Source organism: Pseudophryne corroboree, chromosome 1 (genome assembly GCF_028390025.1).
Source record: "Pseudophryne corroboree isolate aPseCor3 chromosome 1, aPseCor3.hap2, whole genome shotgun sequence".
Classification (NCBI taxonomy): domain Eukaryota; kingdom Metazoa; phylum Chordata; class Amphibia; order Anura; family Myobatrachidae; genus Pseudophryne; species Pseudophryne corroboree.
Window position 1 is genome coordinate 1,182,362,893 of NC_086444.1, and position 19,217 is coordinate 1,182,382,109.

At 44.4% G+C, this 19,217-nt stretch overlaps 1 protein-coding gene and 1 long non-coding RNA gene across 6 annotated transcripts in view; one reads left to right on the forward strand and one right to left on the reverse strand.

The window, feature by feature from the left end:
* LOC134929745 (uncharacterized) overlaps positions 1 to 4,717 on the forward strand; it is a 63,365-nt gene extending 58,648 nt beyond the window's left edge. The window contains exon 3 of the long non-coding RNA XR_010178631.1: positions 3,758 to 4,717. This is a non-coding gene — a long non-coding RNA (uncharacterized LOC134929745). The remainder of the gene's footprint in view (positions 1 to 3,757) is intronic.
* The window catches only part of DYSF (dysferlin), a 515,016-nt gene that overhangs the window by 101,917 nt on the left and 393,882 nt on the right, over positions 1 to 19,217 (reverse strand). For all 5 annotated transcript variants that reach the window (XM_063925289.1, XM_063925290.1, XM_063925288.1 and 2 more), the window contains 2 exons: positions 7,120 to 7,218; positions 1,052 to 1,180 (listed from right to left, as the gene is read on the reverse strand). In XM_063925289.1, coding sequence (XP_063781359.1) covers positions 1,052 to 1,180; positions 7,120 to 7,218 — 228 coding nt within the window. The remainder of the gene's footprint in view (positions 1 to 1,051; positions 1,181 to 7,119; positions 7,219 to 19,217) is intronic.

Genomic DNA, 19,217 nt, shown 5'->3' on the forward strand with positions numbered 1-19,217 from the left:
GGGGTAAGCGAGACACTGTACCACTGTGAGCGGAGGCCGCAATCCTTTATTTCCTTAACCTCTCCGGCTGCCGGTGTGGGGTTACTGCTCCAGTTAGTGAGTGTTGAGGGGGCGAGCAGGGGATAATATTTGGCTTGTGCCCCTGTGGTAGCCACTGCAAACAAATGTTATAGACTACAACAGCTGATAATATGGGTGTAAGACACCCCGGCGTAGGGGGACGCAGGAATGAGAGGATAAATATAGGGCACTGTACAGGTTAATGTTAGTAATTTGCTTTATCCCATTTAACGTGAGAAATGTTGATTCAGGATCAACTTCAAATTCCCCCAGTTCTGACGTATCCGTCTCAGTTTAGACCCAGAGCGATAAGAGTGCGCTCGATGTTTTTCATACATCGATGCAATAACATTGTGTATTTACACCTATGATGAGGGCTCATACAGATCTGAATTCTAATCCCAGCAGATGGATTCACCATTCATTATAAGGAGCTGGGGATATGAGAGAAGACACATCTATCGCTTCTTGTACTAAACGGGGCGCACAAGAAAGGCTCTCGCCGTGCAGCTATGTACGTCTATATACTCCCTGCTGCCATAGCACATCTCTAGTCTCACCGTGCAGCCCTGTACGTCTATATACTGCCCGCTGCCATAGCACGTCTCTAGTCTCACAGTGCAGCACTGGAAATGCGTTGTGTTCTAGGGTTCCAGCTATCTAGTAGCAGATGATTTCCGGGTGGATCCGGGAAAAGAACACACCTGATCCAATAGAGCACCAATTTAACTCATGACAATATGCATTCTTGCTTATTTCCCATGGGTCGGAAAAAATCCCGTCAGAGCTTTGGAGTAAATCTATACAGTAGTCTGGGGTCCATACGCACCGATAAGGACGTGTGCCAAAATTTGTGGTTTTAAAGATTTCAAAGATATTAATAAGTAATTAAAAACTATTTATTTTTTAAAGCAAACTGAGAACACTGCTATGCAAGGATAACTATATTATCCATGTAAACCATCAACCTGAGAGAACCAAAGTAACACACCTTGAATTCTCCAACCACGGAGGGATCTTCTGTCTCATCTTGGGATCTCCCTCTGTACAACTTGAAAGTCCGGCAAAAGTCTGACAACCCCTCATAGTCTTCTATGTTCTCTAACTCTGTGTCCAGGACCTGGAAGATTTATTAAGAAAAGGTTTTCGCTTTATACCTCAATAGTACTGAGAGGTACAGTCTGAAGTACACTGTAGACAGTCCCTCACTGAGAGGTACAGTCTGAGGTACACTAGATAGTCCCTCACCGAGAGGTAGAGTCTGAGGTACACTGTAGACAGTCCCTCACTGAGAGCTAGAGTCTGAGGTACAGTGTAGATAGACCCTCACTGAGAGGTAGAGCCTGAGGTACACTGTAGATAGTCCCTCACTGAGAGGTACTGTACAGTCTGAGGTACACAGTAGATATTCCCTCACTGAGAGGTACAGTCTGAGGTACACTGTAGATAGTCCCTCACTGAGAGGTACAGTCTGAGGTACACTAGATAGTCCCTCACCGAGAGGTAGAGTCTGAGGTACACTGTAGACAGTCCCTCACTGAGAGCTAGAGTCTGAGGTACAGTGTAGATAGACCCTCACTGAGAGGTAGAGCCTGAGGTACACTGTAGATAGTCCCTCACTGAGAGGTACTGTACAGTCTGAGGTACACAGTAGATATTCCCTCACTGAGAGGTACAGTCTGAGGTACACTGTAGACAGTCCCTCACTGAGAGGTACAGTCTGAGGTACACTAGATAGTCCCTCACCGAGAGGTAGAGTCTGAGGTACACTGTAGACAGTTCCTCACTGAGAGCTAGAGTCTGAGGTACAGTGTAGATATACCCTCACTGAGAGGTAGAGCCTGAGGTACACTGTAGATAGTCCCTCACTGAGAGGTACTGTACAGTCTGAGGTACACAGTAGATATTCCCTCACTGAGAGGTACAGTCTGAGGTACACTGTAGATAGTCCCTCACTGAGAGGTACAGTGTGAGGTACACAAAATGGCATAACATCTATAACACAGCCAGCAGAGAGATAATAACGGAGAACAGACAATGCACTAACATTTATTCCAGGGTCTACATGCGTGTAACCTAATTAAAGTTAAACTGAAAGATAAATAAACATTACGCTTTATTATGACTGCAGTGTGAAACTTACATCCAACATAAATGGTTAAGAGGAAGAATGAAATGTACTGTACGGCAATTAGTTATTATATTAGTCTGTAACATTTTAATAATTATGCCATTTCCTTTCCACACATTTTCTATAGAGAGAGTTGTAGCAGAGCCAAATAATTATTATTCTGCAATACTTAATTTACAGCGGAGGAGGCCAAAAGCCTGCGATGCCAACTGAATTGCAGATGTTGTCCAAGGAGTCTATTAAATCGTGTTCTGTCTTTGTGTGGTCAGGAGGACTAAGTTAACAACACCCTAAAGGTTCCCACACTAATTCTGGCGTCTCTACTGCTTAAACGGCACTTCTACTTCCATAAAGCTGGTCACCATTACATGAGGGTTTCGGCTGAACTGAGAGGTATTTCTGAACTCTGGGAACTATATACAGTGAAAACCACATGAAGCTGCTGAAGGGCCGGGGATGGGGAACAGTCCAATTTGGGGGTTCCCGGACATAAGGGGCTGCCTCACTGAAGAGCATCAATGTTCCCATTACAGTGCATCCGGAAAGTATTCACAGCGCTTCACTTTTTCCACATTTTGTTATGTTACACCCTTATTCCAAAATTTAATACATTTTTACCTCAAAATTCTACACACAATATTGACAACGTGAAATAGTTGTTTTGATATTTTTACAAATTTATTAAAAATAAAAAACTAAGAAATCACATATACATAAGTATTCACAGCCTTTGCAATGAAGCTCAAAATTGATTACAGGTACATCCTGTTTCCACAGATCATCATTGAGATGTTCCAATAGCTTAATTGAAGTCCACCTGTGGTATATTCAGTTGATTGGACATGATTTGGAAAGACACACACCTGTCTATATAAGGTCCCACACTTGACAGTGCACGTCTGAGCACAAACCAAGCATGAAGTCAAATGAATTGTCTCGAGGCAAAAATCTGTGGAAGGATACAGAAAAAAAATCTTCTGCTTTGAAGGTCCCAAAAAAACCCTTTTTTCACGTAGTCATTATGGGGTATTGTGTGTAGAATTTTGAGTGAAAAATTAATTTATTCCATTTTGGAATAAGGCTGTAACATAACAAAATGTGGAAAAAATTAGGAGCTGTGAATACTTTCCGGATGCACTGTAGATTTTAAATAGCTCTGATAATGTCAGGAGTGAAAGTCCGGTTTAGCACCAGCTAAGCGCTGTGTACAACGGCCTAAAAATGCTGATCTCTCCCCCCAAACCTCTCAATCTCCCCAGAGATTTCACAATAATATATAGGGAGCTTGGACAGTATTTTTTTTTTACTGGAAAATAAAACATCCTGACTTGTACAAAGCTGGTTTGGCTGTAACAATACAGTATATGGTATAAAACACATGGCGGTATTTAATAAACTCAGACCTGGATCCTTCAGTGTGATGTCACAACAACAATACTACAAAAGCCGATCCCGAAGGGCCCACTTCTGGGGCCTCGCCCACCCTGCTCTGAATAAAAGTATTTTATATTAATACTCTGTATCTTGGCTCACGTTCCCTTATAATATTCACTCTTCTATCCTCAGATGTGTTGATGCTTCAAGTGGTGACTGTTATTTTTCCTCTGGTTCCATCCGCCTAGGAGCCAAGAAAACGTAACTACTTTTCCAGGGAACGGGATGGACCGTGCTGGTGACAGCTCTACACCAGTAGCCATAATGTAATTATCAAGTTGTGTATTCCAACAGCAGAACTGGTTGCCAAAACAAATTATGGCAGGATAGGGCTACTCCAGGTTTTTCTAATTTATTGTGTGATCTCTGGAAGAATCCCGCCGGTAAGAATTCCTCAGGAGATTAATGCAGCGGAGGTCAGAGTGGGGCCATTTACCAAGCAGCGTATAAATACACGGTCGCTGGGTGCAGGCGCTGTCCTGCCGCCGAGGGGCATTAAGGCCGGGATGGCCCTGACTGTGTACAGAGACTGAGCATGTTTACCAAGCAATAAATGAACAATGCAAAAGCAAGAGCCACGATTATACGCTTATGTACTGAAAGCTCAAACAAGCCCACAGTCCTGCATGTATGAAATATCGCTTCCAATAGTCCTTAAATTTCATGGACAAAGATATTCTAATCAATGATTACTAAACGGTCTATGATGTAGATTGTAACACTGTTGTAGAAGCAAGTACATCCCTGAGCTTAAGAATATTCATGAATATATAGGTACTGTTTATACGTAGCTAAACCTGTCAGACGTAAATTCTACTCGTATATATCCTGCTATCTAAGAAATATGGACATTTCACACGTCAGGGTGATACTTGTGGCAAGATGAGTCTGATCGACTCGTTTGCAGTCTCCTAGGTAACACAAACGGATTTGGTTTGCTTCACGTTTGATGATAAATAACGGTGATGCTTTGGGAAGTAGCAAAAACTAAATTTCCCAAGTCAGAAGGAGTGATCTTCTGGGAGTCATTCTAAAGTTCTCTGCGGATTTCATGTTATCACATAATGGGGGTAATTCCGAGTTGATCGCAGCAGGAACTTTGTTAGCAGTTGGGCAAAACCATGTGCACTGCAGGGGAGGCAGATATAACATGTGCAGAGAGAGTTAGATTTGGGTGAGTTATATTGGTTCTGTGCAGGGTAAATACTGGCTGCTTTATTTTTACACTGCAATTTAGATTTCAGTTTGAACACACCCCATCCAAATCTAACTCTCTCTGCGCATGTTATATCTGCCTCCCCTGCAGTGCACATGGTTTTGCCCAACTGCTAAAAAATGTCCTGCTGCGATCAACTCGGAATTACCCCCAATAATCTTTAATATACATGTATGTAGAGAGCAAAATACTTCAATGAGATTACTTGGGGTAAATGGACTCATGTAGAGTTGAATGTACTGTCAAATGGAGAAGAGAAGATATATCTACACACTTTTGAGAACAATTCTTACATACGTGTGACTCTTTAGGTGCCCCAATATTATTGTATCTGGACTAGATTTTACTATCTGGGGGTGCAACCCTGATTCAACCGAAATATGAACAAAAACAAGTACAACTAGAAAGCAGTTTGTTAGTTGGGCGCACTAGTATGAAAAGATATTTCTTATTTTGTATGATATTAAAACTTAGCTTTTAATGCTCAAAAATGATTGTCTTAAAAATTCCCGATTCTCAGGGACATACAGCAAAATACAGAGGATAAAATGTTTTTAACATACAGACAAAAATGTGTGAAAAGACTAGAAAATAGCGCAGTTACAGAATTTTTTTAAAAACGAATCCACCACTATAACTCCTGCATCGATATGTCATATAGAGTGGTGAGTCCGGACTGGTGAGAAAATACCGGTGTATCAATACATACATTATGGGCTGGGATCTTAATAAATAGATTTGTGGGTGTTAAAGATTTTCACTTACATTGAAACAGTAATTCCACTTTATAGATACATAAGTGTGATTCTTCAAAAATGTTGCCAATAAAGCTATGGATTGCATCAATCTTTTATGTGTACTGTTGATACTATACTGCAGCTGTTGTTGCCACACTGTTTCATACGATTAACTGCACATATTGTTTATGCCAATATATACATGGGCATGCCACATAGGTGTCCCTTATCAAACATTTACTATAATTATTACTGGGTATATATAGCTGCAACGATGCAATGTAATATCTTTACGTATTGAAGACTCAGTGTGGAATACACTTTGCAATGATATATTGTTGTGTACTCACCACAAACAATCCAATAACGTCAACAGTATAATAATATTAGGTCTTATAAATAATTGGCCTGATAACACCTATGCATAGAGTGATTCAATCATGCTATAGTTATTAATGTAGATGGACCCAATCAGTAAGCTAGGGGATAATGCCAAATTTCCGCTTCAAAATGAATACACTAGTAACATAGTTTATTGCCTCATCACTGAGGTCAGTATACTATTCGTAGAGCTGATTTAGACACAGAATTCACTTGTTGGGTGTATATCCTGAACGGCACATTGATCATATAAACAATACGGAAGTCTGCTAAACTGCCCACAGCCACAGGTCATAAACTTAATGACTCCGTGTGCCTGACACATGTTTATCAGGCTATTGCTGTCATTGTAATTCCATATTGCAATACTGATAAACCCCTATAAATTTCAGTCCGCTACTCCATCCTATTCAATACAAATATACCTTGAATATTATCAAGTGCTATGGTGAATTATATTAATCATTCATTTATTAACCAATGCACATATCTTTGCATAATACATATAGAGAGCGCGGTGGACCGCTGAAACGCCTACGTGCTCGTTTCGCTGTATGAACAGTTTTAACGAGGCTGCTTTCTACTGTAGTTTTCGTTGTTAGAGTTGAATGTACACCTGTTTGTGCTGGACCTATTATAGATATGACAAGCACGGCAGACATACAGTAGGTACTTATCAAGGCTTGGAGAGAGATAAAATTGTCAGAGATAAAGCACCAACCAATCAGCTCCTAACTGCGAGTTTCCAAACACAGCCTGTAAATTATAAGGCAGCAGCTGACTGGCTGGTACTATATCTCTCACAATTTTATCTCTCTCCCAGTTTTGATAAATACCCCCCCCACCTGATGATTTTGGGAGCGTTGGTCATGTCTGAATGATCTCTAGAAGCAGTCTGATTACCTTGTCCCATCATCCAGAACAATCCCAGTGTACTTCTATTTGCTATGGTTTCTCTCTAACACACCTGCCAGGAAAGTCCGGAAAACATTGCATAATGCATTTTAGCTTCATGTGTTGTACACAGAAAGTTCCTTTTCTGGGAACAGACATACACTGAACCCACTGAGAACAAAGAGTTTACTTTTTAAGAAGTGAGAGATCTGTCTTTCTCCTATCACGTCACTGGAGTCCATATTACTGACCACGGTTCTGCTCACCTGAAGAGTGTCAAAGCCTTTCTCAAAATAAGCCCCACATTTCTCCTTCTCTCCTATGGAGGCGAAGAACTTGCTCCACCAGTCAATGAATTCTTCCTCCTGTGGAGACGTTAACATGGTAACAAGTCATTATAACATGGCGAACGTATACTGTAATATAACTCCACTGCAGAGGACCGAATGTGGGCCAAACGTATTATAAACTTCAGGTTTGAATTGTATAATATGCAAGTTATAAATGTTACTTCAATGCGGATTGGTTGCATAGGCAACTTCTTCACTGGCTCACTTCTCCGCACTTTTCACTGCTTCATGAATAGACCCCTTAAAGCAACCACAGGTAGAAAATGTTCTGCGCTTAGTTAACGATTGCCGTCACCTGTGTCAAACTCCGTAATTATTGGTAAAGTTGCTTTCCTTGCAATCATAATTTAAGCGGGACTTTAAGGAGGGGAGAATTTTGTACCGGGGTGGGAGGGGTCATGTTGAAGGGTCTGCAATCAATCAACAGTTAGCTTTGTCTACTGTTGGATAGACCATGATGAAAGCTGATGTCTGATTAATGGCTGGAGTTACTGCACAGTGGTAACTTGTTAGTTAAAGGATGAGGTGTAATTTGGACATATGTTCCAGTAGTACACTGTGAGTCAGTCTGGGTAATAAAGAAAGCTCCTGAGAGATTACATGGCATAAAATACTCCATAAAAGCTACACGTTACTCCATCAGTAACAGCCAGCGGGGACATTTCATTTCTCCCAGAAACAAGGAAAGGCAAGGCTATGACGGCTTAAGTACAGCCACCCAATGTGTCTACCTTGGCAAGACAAGTGAGACTTCCCTCCCTGCAGGAGATGGCAAGATACGGTACGTATGTTACTATAATGGGACCTGCGTGTAATCGCCCGCACATGTCACACCGTGCTGGCAATAACAACGGCCCACACCTCACAGGAGCAAAAACAGCCCCATTCCCCCGACGGACACAGGAAAGTCTGATACATGTTCCTCTCATGAATGGAATTATTTACAATACTACGTAAGGGCGAAGTTGGCATTTGTTATACGGACAGTGTTCTGACTGGTTTCAGTATTAGTAACAAATACAAGCATTACATTTAGCTAAAAGAGAAAACAGTACATGCATTTATTATTACAATTTGAAAACACTCACACCTACCCTACTGCAATTTATACTCCTCACACTGGTACACCCTCACACCTATCCTACTGCCACCTACACTACTCACACCTACCTTACTCCCACCTATACACCCTCACACGCACCCTACTCACACCGGTACACCCTCACACCTACCCTACTCCCACATCTACCCTACTGCCACCTACATTACTCACACTGGTACAGCCTCACACCTACCCTACTCCCACCTATACTACTCACACTGGTGCACACTCACATCTACCCTACTGCCACCTACACTACTCATACTGGTACACACTCACACCTACCCTACTCCTACCTATACTACTCACACTGGTACACACTCACATCTACCCTACTGCCACCTACACTACTCACACTGGTACACACTCACACCTACCCTACTCCCACCTATACTACTAACACTGGTACATCCTCACACCTACCCCCACCTATACTACTCACACTGGTATACACTCACACCTACCCTACTCCCACCTATACTACTCACACTGGTACACTCTCACACCTACCCTACTCCCACCTATACTACTCACACTGTTACACCCTCATACCTATCCTACTGCCACCTACACTACTCCCACCTATACACCCTCACACCCACCCCATTCCCACCTATACTACTTACACTGGTACACACTCCCACCTACACTACTCACACCTACCTTACTCCCACCTATACACCCTCACACCCACCCTACTCACACCGGTACACACTCATACCTACCCCACTCCCACCTGTACAACTCACATCAGTACACACTTACAACTACCCTACTGCCACCTACACTACTCCCACCTATACACCCTCACACCCACCCTACTCCCACCGGTACACCCTCACACCTACCCCACTGCCACCTACTCTACTCACACCTACCTTACTCCCACCGATACACCCTCACACCCACCCTACTCACAACTATACTACCACCCTACTCCCACCTATAGTACCCACACTGGTACACTCACACCTACCCTACTGCACCTACCCTACTGCCACATACACACCCTCACTCCCACCCTACTCCCACCTATACTACAACACCAGTACATCCTCACACCCACTCTACTCCCACCTATAATAACCACACCGGAACACACTTACACCTACCCCACTCCCACCGGTACACACTCACACCTACTCTACTCCCACCTACCCCACTCCCACCATTACACACTCACACCTACCCTACTGACACCTATACTACAAACACCTACCTTACTCCCACCCATACACCCTAACACCTATACTACCACGCCAGTACACCCTCACACCTACCCCACTCACACACTGTAACACACTCACACAGGTACACAGTCACATCTACTCTACTTGCACCGGTACACACTCACTCCTACTCTACTCCCACCTATACTACTCACACTGGTACACCCTCACACCTACCCTACTACCATGTATACTACTCACATCGATACACACTCACACCTACCCTACTGCCATTTTTACTACTCACACTGGTACACCATCACTCCTACCCTATTCCCACATATACTACTCACACTGGTACACCGGCACACCTACCCTACTCCCACCTGTATTACTCACATCAGTACACACTCACACCTACCCTACTACCATGTATACTACTCACATCGATACACACTCACACCTACCCTACTGCCATTTTTACTACTCGCACTGGTACACCATCACTCCTACCCTATTCCCACCTATACTACTCACACTGGTACACCGGCACACCTACCCTACTCCCACCTGTATTACTCACATCAGTACACACTCACACCTACCCTACTTCCATATCTACTACCCACATTGGTATAGCCTCATACCTCAGCGGTATCCTTACTTCGGGCCATTGCTATAAATCTTTAAATGTCTTTCCCACCTGCAGATTAATGTATCAGTTGCAGCAAATGTTACTGAATGCACAATTCTATTTCTCACTTCCTTCTGTGCTTTTCAGCAAGTTACTCGTATTCCTATCATCAGGTAAACATTTCATTTTGGCACCCCGAAATACAACATGAAACTGCCCTGTGAGTTCAACTGCATCCAGAAGGTGAACCGCGTCATATCCCCGAACAGGATAAATAAACAGGTGTGCTGATGACAGAACTACAGTCTGATGAAGGATAGAAGGGAGCAAGAAACACAAAGCGCCGCATTTAGCAAAAGTTGCAGCGTGACATGTACAAGCCAATTCATTAAAGTCACCTTTTGGGAATGTCGCTCGCCGTTTAGTGTACGAATAACCGAGACCTGAAACGCTCTGCAGTGCAGATTTCATGTAATACACATTTTGGCAGCAGCGAGAACATTATATGAATGTAAAACAAAAGTAAGTGCTGATTTATTTACACCTATATATAAAGGCTGATAGCTTAGGGAAGAAGGATTAACAACACCCTAAAAAATAATTTTTGATCCCAAAGTCATTAGGCATTATGGAAAGCTTCACGTCGGCTTGAGTGGCTGGGAGCGAGAGGTCATTTTTCATTTAGTCAGGCAAAAAAAAAAATATATATATATATGTATATATATATATATATATAAAAACAGCCACTCTAGCAGGCAGTAATTCTACATTTCTGCAGCGAGAAATGAGAGATCCTGGTCAGGATTCATGAAACATTCCTACAAATAATGATGTCTATTTTAGTAATCCGCAAAATTCCATCACACTGACTTAATGGAGAAAACCTAATAGAGGCTTATTGGATTTCTGGCTTTAGACAGCCATACGGCCTTTAAATTAACGTCCTGGATTGTTTTGAATATTGAGTTTACCATAAATTACATTTCATCGTCCTCCTCTCGTGACACACAACAAAATTAAAACCGCAGTCAGCCGTCGTGGCAGTCTGGTGGGCATACCACAAGCAGCGGGATCCCTGTAAGTGTGACTTACCCATAGAATCTTCTGCAGCCGGAAGGCAAGGCAAGCTGGTTAGAACATTTACTACAGCTGGAAGTAACCCACCCATGGCATGCATCTCCCCAATTCATGCATAAAGCAAATGGCAGTGATTTAATTGTACAAGATGAAGTGAGGAATCCTGCAGAAAGCCTCAATGTTACGCACCATTTACAGTTTAGTTATATAGAATGTGCATATTGATGCCGAATAAAGTGTTCATTATACACGGGCAGGAGAACCTCAGTGTATAAGTTACACCCCACGCCTCCTAGTGTGCCGGGACATCTGGCAAACACTGAAGTTTTCGTGAGAGGTTGGTGCAGCTGACCAATGAATGGATGCTTAAAGTAAATGTTGCTTTCTATTGGGCACTTCCAGTCTTCAGGAAGTAATGTGGACCAATCACCAGGGCCCAACACAGGCAGCCATTTTGTTGACTGAACCAATTTTCATTGCAGTCTGCTAGAATGCAGTCTGACTAGCTAAGTAGTGGCTTGATGGTGACATGACGTGGCTCTTTAGTGATGTCATGGGTCATTGTAATAAGGATACTTTATGGGGATGTTGCAATACCGAGGAGTATAACAATATAACACAAAGCATAGGTCTTGCTTTGTGCAGTCGGGTTGTGTGTCTGGCCTGAGAATGGAGAAGGTGACAAACGCTCAGGTGTCACAGCTCAACAGAGGCCGGGGAACATCTGTTATTCCACACACAAGACCCTGGATACTCTCATTAGGGGCGACAGATGCCACTTAAGCCTGCATCAGGCAATTTTTGGACATGACTTTGAAGTGCCTTATGGGTAAAGAAGCCAGTGGAAAATGCTGCTCTTGCTTGATGATAAAGTGTGGGTTTTATACATGTATTAAATCGTGTGAAGACCCAGGGGGCCGAAACAGCCAGATCTCTCTTTATGTGCTTATAAAAAGGGTCCAGAACTTCTGAGAACCAAAATGGAAAAATAACATCAGTCATAGTTAACTCTTCGGCACCAGGTGACTCGGTTGAGCCCTATTGGTTAGTCTACAGCTACCATAACTCCCAGGGGGAGATATGTCAAGTCATGGAGAGTGAGAAAGCGAAGAAATAAAGTACCAACCAATCCGCTCCTGACATTTTTCAAACACAGACTGTAACATGGCAGTTAGGAGCTGATTGGTTGGTACTTTATCTCTCTCCAATTAATCTCTCTTCAAGGTATATCTCCAAGGTTTGATACTGTACATCCCAGTATAAGGTCTCTTGTTCTCTAAGCTGCATGGAATTCATAGTATTCCTTCTTAATATATATGAACAGTCCCTTATAACCTTACTTGTATGGAAAAGTGCTCAGTGCCCCTATGTGTCTGTGAGAGCAGAGCCCCCTCAGTTCACTAGGAATCAGGTAGTCAGTTATATTGGTTCAGCCCACAAAATGTGTCTCTTTCATGACAATTGAATGTACTAAAAAGATATATTTAATCCTGAACAAGAATAAAATATATGTATGTCAATACGACCGTTCACCCTTGTGCAATCACAGTACAGCAAGAAATGTAAAAGAGGTGTTACGAAATCTGCTAGGCCTCTGTGTAAAGCCACGCCCTTTGCGACAGATGTGATGGGAAATGGAAGACACTACCGTGTAAGCAGAGAGAAACTTTCCCGCCAATTTCTACCCCACGTGAGCGCAATCAGCGCAGTTGTCATAGATGGCGTGGATTGTGGATCTTATGACATGCAGACAACGTGACAAATTCATAAGACACCAATTGACCATACATACATGGAGGCTGGACCGAGAGGGCGACATGTTAATTATGGCAGAGATGTCCGAGGCGTCTGCGAGCTATAAATCAAGATGGCTGGTTAGTGACACACAATTTATTAATTATTATTGTTATTAAAAGTTTCTTATATAGCGCAGCATATTCTATTGCGCTTAGCAACTGGAACAATAGAAACAGAACAAAACTGGGTAATAACAGACAGAAATAGAAGTAGGAGGGCCCTGCTTACAAGCATACACTCTATAGGGAAATAGGCATCGATACACAAGGAGAGATGCTACCTATTGCATAATGGTCCTGCCAGATTGCAAAGGTTCTTAATGGACTGTATGATATGGTCACACAGCAATTTTGGCCAGGGGTCAGGAGGATGTGAAAGTGAAGAAAGACAAAATATGTGAGGTTATGTGTACTGTACAGAGAGGATGTAATTAGATAGGGAAGCATATGAAAGTTATGTAGGTGGTTATGAAATCTGATAGACTGAAGAGGTGAGATTAGAGGAGAGTCTTGTTGTGCATGGGAGGGCATTCCACAGAGTGGACGCAGCACGGAAAAAGTCCTGCAATCGTGAATGGGAGCGAGTAATGCGCGTGGATGAGAGATCGAGTTGGGAGATATTTTCAGAAAAGCGGAGAGATGTACGTTGGTGCAGTTTGGTTATATTGAATACAGTAGAATACAGGTAACCAGTGGAGGAACTAATAGAGCGGATCAACAGACGCTGAATATCTAGCACAGAAGATTAGTCTCGCAGCTGCATTCAGAGTATAAAGCGGCAGAAATTGTTAAAGGACAGCAATGATTGGCAAAATGACAGATAAGTATGTTAGCTGTTAGTATTAAAATGTATTGCTCTATTAAACAAGTAACCTGTTCTTATTTTCATGACTACCATCATTTCGCCATCCACTGTCTGTGTGCAGCAGATGGAAAGTGACAGTTGGAGACTGATCCACACCACACTTGCCGACTTTATGGCTGCTCTCTCCGGGAGAGAGCAGCCAGGTCGGCTCAGCAGGGGGCGGGTCAGTGACGTGACGTGCAGAGCGGGGCGGGCCAGAGGCGGAACGGGAGCGTGGCGGAGGCTGAACGGGGGCATGGCTGATGTATCGCGTCATGTAAGCCACGCCCCCGCTGTGTAATGCCGCTATTACCGCCATTATATTGCAGGGGGCATGGCTATGATGACGCAATTCAACAAGAATCGCGTCATTGACTGCCCGGACCGCCCACTTTACTCGCTAAGTGGGCGGCCGGGCAGGGGGGGACCCCAGAAATCGGGAGACTTGCCTGCTCTTCCGGGGGGGCCGGGAGGGTCACCCGATTTTCGGGAGCCTCCCGGCCATTCCGGGAGAGCAGGCAAGTATGACCACACTGTACGGACATCTACAGATGACACATCTTGAAAATATTTTTTTGTTATTGTAAAGTCCTAACAAAATTCCTGAAAGCGAGTTCTGTGACCTTATGGAGACAGTACTAGAATAGAATGGAGACAGGGAAGAGAAAACCACTGAAGCCGCTGTGGGAACTCCGAATCATTCTCGCAGCACCTCCTGTGTGTCAGGGACCATTATTAGCCGTTTCAGAGTCAGATACTCCATGGTATATTTACTAATGTGCAGGTTTTTGGAAGTGGAGAGGTTGCCCGTAGCAACCAATCAAATTCTACATATAATTTATCTAGCACTGTCTAGATTAGGGGTGGGCAACAGGCGGCCCGCGGACCGATCCTGCCTGGTCCGCTGTGCCCCACCAGAGTGCAATGACAAGAGGCCTGACAGGCCGCTTGTCATTGCACTGCTCTCAGACGCGGCGCCGCTGAGGAAATCCCGGTCACGTCACAGGGTCAGCTGACCGGGATTTCCTCTATCATGCGCTGGGCGTCACGGGGGGCGGCGCTGGGCGGGCACTGCAGTGGGGACTCGGAGCAGAAGCGGCCAGTGGGGAGCACTGCGGAGGCCAGTGGGGAGAAGAAACGGCGGCCAGCGGGGAGAAGAAGCGGCGGCCAGTGAGGAGAAGAGGCGGCGGCAGCAGGAGCGTGGATCATCAGACAGCGGGGATCGTCTGCCACTGACAAATAGGTAAACCCCCTGTCCTGGATAAAGCTAAAGCTGCCATATAAGTTCAGGGGAGGGGAGTTAAAAACGGTTATATGGGTTTAGGGGAGGGGGAGGGTAAGGACTGCTATATAGGTTTAGGGGAGGGTGGGGAAAGGGGGGTAGGGACTGTCTGCCGTAATGTGTAAAAACGGGGGCCCTGTCTGCCGTAATGTGTAAAAACGGGGGGTGCTGTCTGCCGTAATGTGTAAAAACGGGGGGTGCTGTCTGCCGTAATGTGTAAAAAGGGGATGCTGTCTGCCGTAATGTGTAAAAACGGGGGCGCTGTCTGCCGTAATGTGTAAAAACGGGGGGTGCTGTCTGCCGTAATGTGTAAAAACGGGGGGTGCTGTCTGCCGTAATGTGTAAAAAGGGGATGCTGTCTGCCGTAATGTGTAAAAACGGGGGCGCTGTCTGCCGTAATGTGTAAAAAGGGGATGCTGTCTGCCGTAATGTGTAAAAACGGGGACGCTGTCTGCCGTAATGTGTAAAAACGGGGACGCTGTCTGCCGTAATGTATAAAAACGGGGACGCTGTCTTCCGTAATGTATAAAAACGGGGGCGCTGTCTGCCGTAATGTATAAAAACGGGGGCGCTGTCTGCCGTAATTATAAAAATGGGGGTGCTGTCTGTCGTAATCTGTAAAAAGGGGACGCTGTCTGTCATAATGTGTAAAAAGGGGGACGCTGTCTGCCGTAATGTTTAAAAAGGGCACGCTGTCTGCCGTAATGTGTAAAAAGGGATCTCTTTTTGAGTATTTTGTGTGTGGCCCTCGAATATTCGCTGGAAGTGTTAAGCGGCCCCCCAGCTGAAATAATTGCCCACCCCTGGTCTAGATGATATTAGCTACAATCTAATTGGTTGCTATGGGCAACATCTCCACCTCTAAAAACCCACACTTTAGTAAATATACCCCTTAGATCCTGTACAAAACTAAGGGGTTGCTGTATCAAGCAGTGAATAGACTGGAGAAGTGGGCCAGTGGAAACGTTTCCCATAGCAACCAATGTCCTGACTCACACAAAAATGTACCTTGATGATAAATTAGACAGGAGCCATGACAATAAAAGCTGTATACCAATATAGGAAACCTTAACCTACGTAAACTAGTTCCTGGCCTGCTTTCATACACAGATACATAGGGAGAGGGGTAGAGATGAAAAGAAGTAGAGTGTGCAATTTGATGCTATTTGCCCCAACAAGAGGGCAGGTTATAACGTGCCGCCGAATGTGTCATCACATCTCTGCCCTCTCCGTGTTTGCGTAAGTGGGCGTGGCATGATGACAGTTCTTGCATCATCACTGCAAGTTCCCGCCCACTTTGGAGCCTGTCCAGCAGCCTTGTGGGAGAACGGTCTGCTCTCTAGGGAGTTCAGGAGCGCTCCCCTAACTTTGGAGTCTCTTGACCTTCCGGGATGATAGGCAAGTGTAGAATCTAACATCTCTTTTGTCTGGTGTCGTGCATAGAATGAAAACAAGGAGGAAAATGGTTATTTGCAAGATCTTAGCCACAATGCCCGGGCATTTCTTGTGATGTACGGCCTTAGGTATTCTTTTGAATACTTTCCTATTTCATATGTGATACAACAGGAGTATGGCTGACATAATGTGATATTCCGGGATAATCTTGGCATGGTGATACGACAGCGACAACTCTGCAAGAGACATCACAAACCAGCATGACACAGGAGAGGGAATTGCCGAGAAGACTTGGCGCAGGAATAGTTTATACTTGATTTACGGTCTGCAGCAGCTGAATTTATTGCTCTTTCTTCTCCTGAGTGATAATTGCATGTGGTCGCCCCATGACTTGGCCAAGACGACCAGCTCGACTTTTTCAGCTCCTTACTAATTCCACTGCCAGGAAGTTTAAATTTTATGGGCACAGAGATCCCGCCACACTGGTGCCGTCACTGTGTGTTTGCCCTGGCTGACGAATCCTTAGCCTGTCTCAGCCAAATTCTTTCATTATCTCCCTGTTCCGCATATGACGGAGCGCTGCTATGTGGGGGTTATGATACAGACCCCAGGCAGCTATTGTGTGGTCTTTGGTACCGGCCGTGTGTTCTTTGAGCCTGTAAGACGAACGGTTATAGTTCTGGCATCGGGCGTCATGACTTGAGTCACGTTTGGGTTGTGAAACAAGTGAAATATTTTAACCCTGGGAAAAAAAACCTGTTAAGACGTTTGATTTAGAGTTTAAAAAAAAAAGGGAGCATTATTTCGGATTAAAGCAGAGGGCCATACTTTGGGCGCTCGGGAACCTATTCCATTATAGCCAGCGGCTGTGTTCCTGCTGACAGTGGGGTACAGATGTAAATACAAAGAAGAAAGGGCCTAGCGGGGTCGAAAGGTTATTAATACAGAGGGTGTGGAATTGTAGGAATAAAAGTCCATGTTGGTCCTAGTCCCTCCTGCCAATCTCATCCGCTAAAACAAAGGCTGGGAAAGGAGCTGCCATTTCCTAACCATCATATAGAGTGTTCAGTGTTATTACCGTTCCATCAACAGTGATCCGAAAACAGCAATCCCACACACAACACTTATTCTTTTTTTCCCCTTTTAAATAGAATATGAAGTACTATATATGCTTCTTTTTCCTATGTTTTCTTCTGAAATCATTATCTCCACTTCAAAATCTCTATGGAAGGGGCAAAATATGACTGCCAGTTACACACAAACTCCCATTTCCCAGCCATGTGACTGTGGTTGATATGGTAGTTACACAACACGGTAAAAACTCTGCAAGAATTTCAATTATTAATAGCAACCTGAAGAAACAAACCAAGGACAAATAATAATGAACACAATTCTCCTTACGGCTTGCCACAGTGATTTCAGTAGGGTGGCCAATCCCTGGGGTATTTTTTCAATCCTGGGAATCAGGATTGAAAAATGATCAATGCTGGGATTCCCGGGATACCCAGGATTGTCTGCTTTTCAATGTGCCCTGCCCTGACCAGCCCTGATAACCCACCACAATCTGGACGGGGGGGGGGGGGGGGGGGGGCGTACTTCCTGTGAGATCCGGTGGCCGGGAAGTGCAGGATGGCGGTGAGGTCCGGCGGGTGGGCAGGCAGCTTGGCTGCGCAGCGTGACCTGTGACTTCACTTCACACTGCACAGTGCGCCCAGCCGGAGCCAGGGGGAGGTGAGCAAGGGGGAGCCGGCAGCGTCTGAGCCTCCTGAGGACGCTCAACGCTGTCTAGCATACAAAAAACGAAATCGCTGGCCAATCCCAAAATTCCCAGGATTGGAAGCTCCAATCCTGGGATTGAATCCCGTCCAATTGCTGCTTTAGGACAAGGTAATGGACTGGATTAAAGTGATTTTGTCCGAACAACTTGTCAGGTGGCAAAAGACCAGACAAAGAGACAATAGGTTCAGGTATTTAACTGGTCCGTTTTATTGGGTTTTCGTTTTCTTCTTTTTAAATGGATAAATAACTTAAATAAAAGTATTACCCAAGTGCAGATAATGTACAAAACAGTAACCAATGTGAATGATGTGGCTGATACAAAGGACACATTTCTAAACTTCCCAAGGCGCTATATTATTCTGGATTTACACGATAACCCTGCATCCCTCTATGTTTGTTGAATTGTGATGTCATCCATTATAATCAGTGAGTAGTGATGTCACGCCACTATCCATTATTGATGAATATCCCATATATCACGTCCCCCGCCGACGCTGATATAAGAGACCTCGCTCGCCAGTATGAAAGAGGAATTTTACAGGATAAATGTAGCTCATTTCTATTTACAAATATTTATCTGGAAATTCAGTGGGTCTACCGCCAATTACGGGAATAATGTTTACCTTCTGCGCAGCAAGCGTCCTGGCTCAGGGAATGACCAATTAGGTAGCAGGCGGCCATCCATAATGCACAGTGATTTCCCGGAATGAATCCTAATGGAGCAGAGAGAATCTGGGCTGCATGTTCCGCAGCCCGGGACTACATTCTGAGCAACAGTCACTTAGGACGAGTTACTGGCTGTATGGGACGGCAGTTAATAATGGATTACTCCACAATTCAGCTCGGCCCGCCGGCTTTCCCTGCGCTGTGACATGGAGAAGGTGTTCTCAGATTGCCTCTAATGTCCTGCCAATGTTCTGCACACAGGGTTTAATG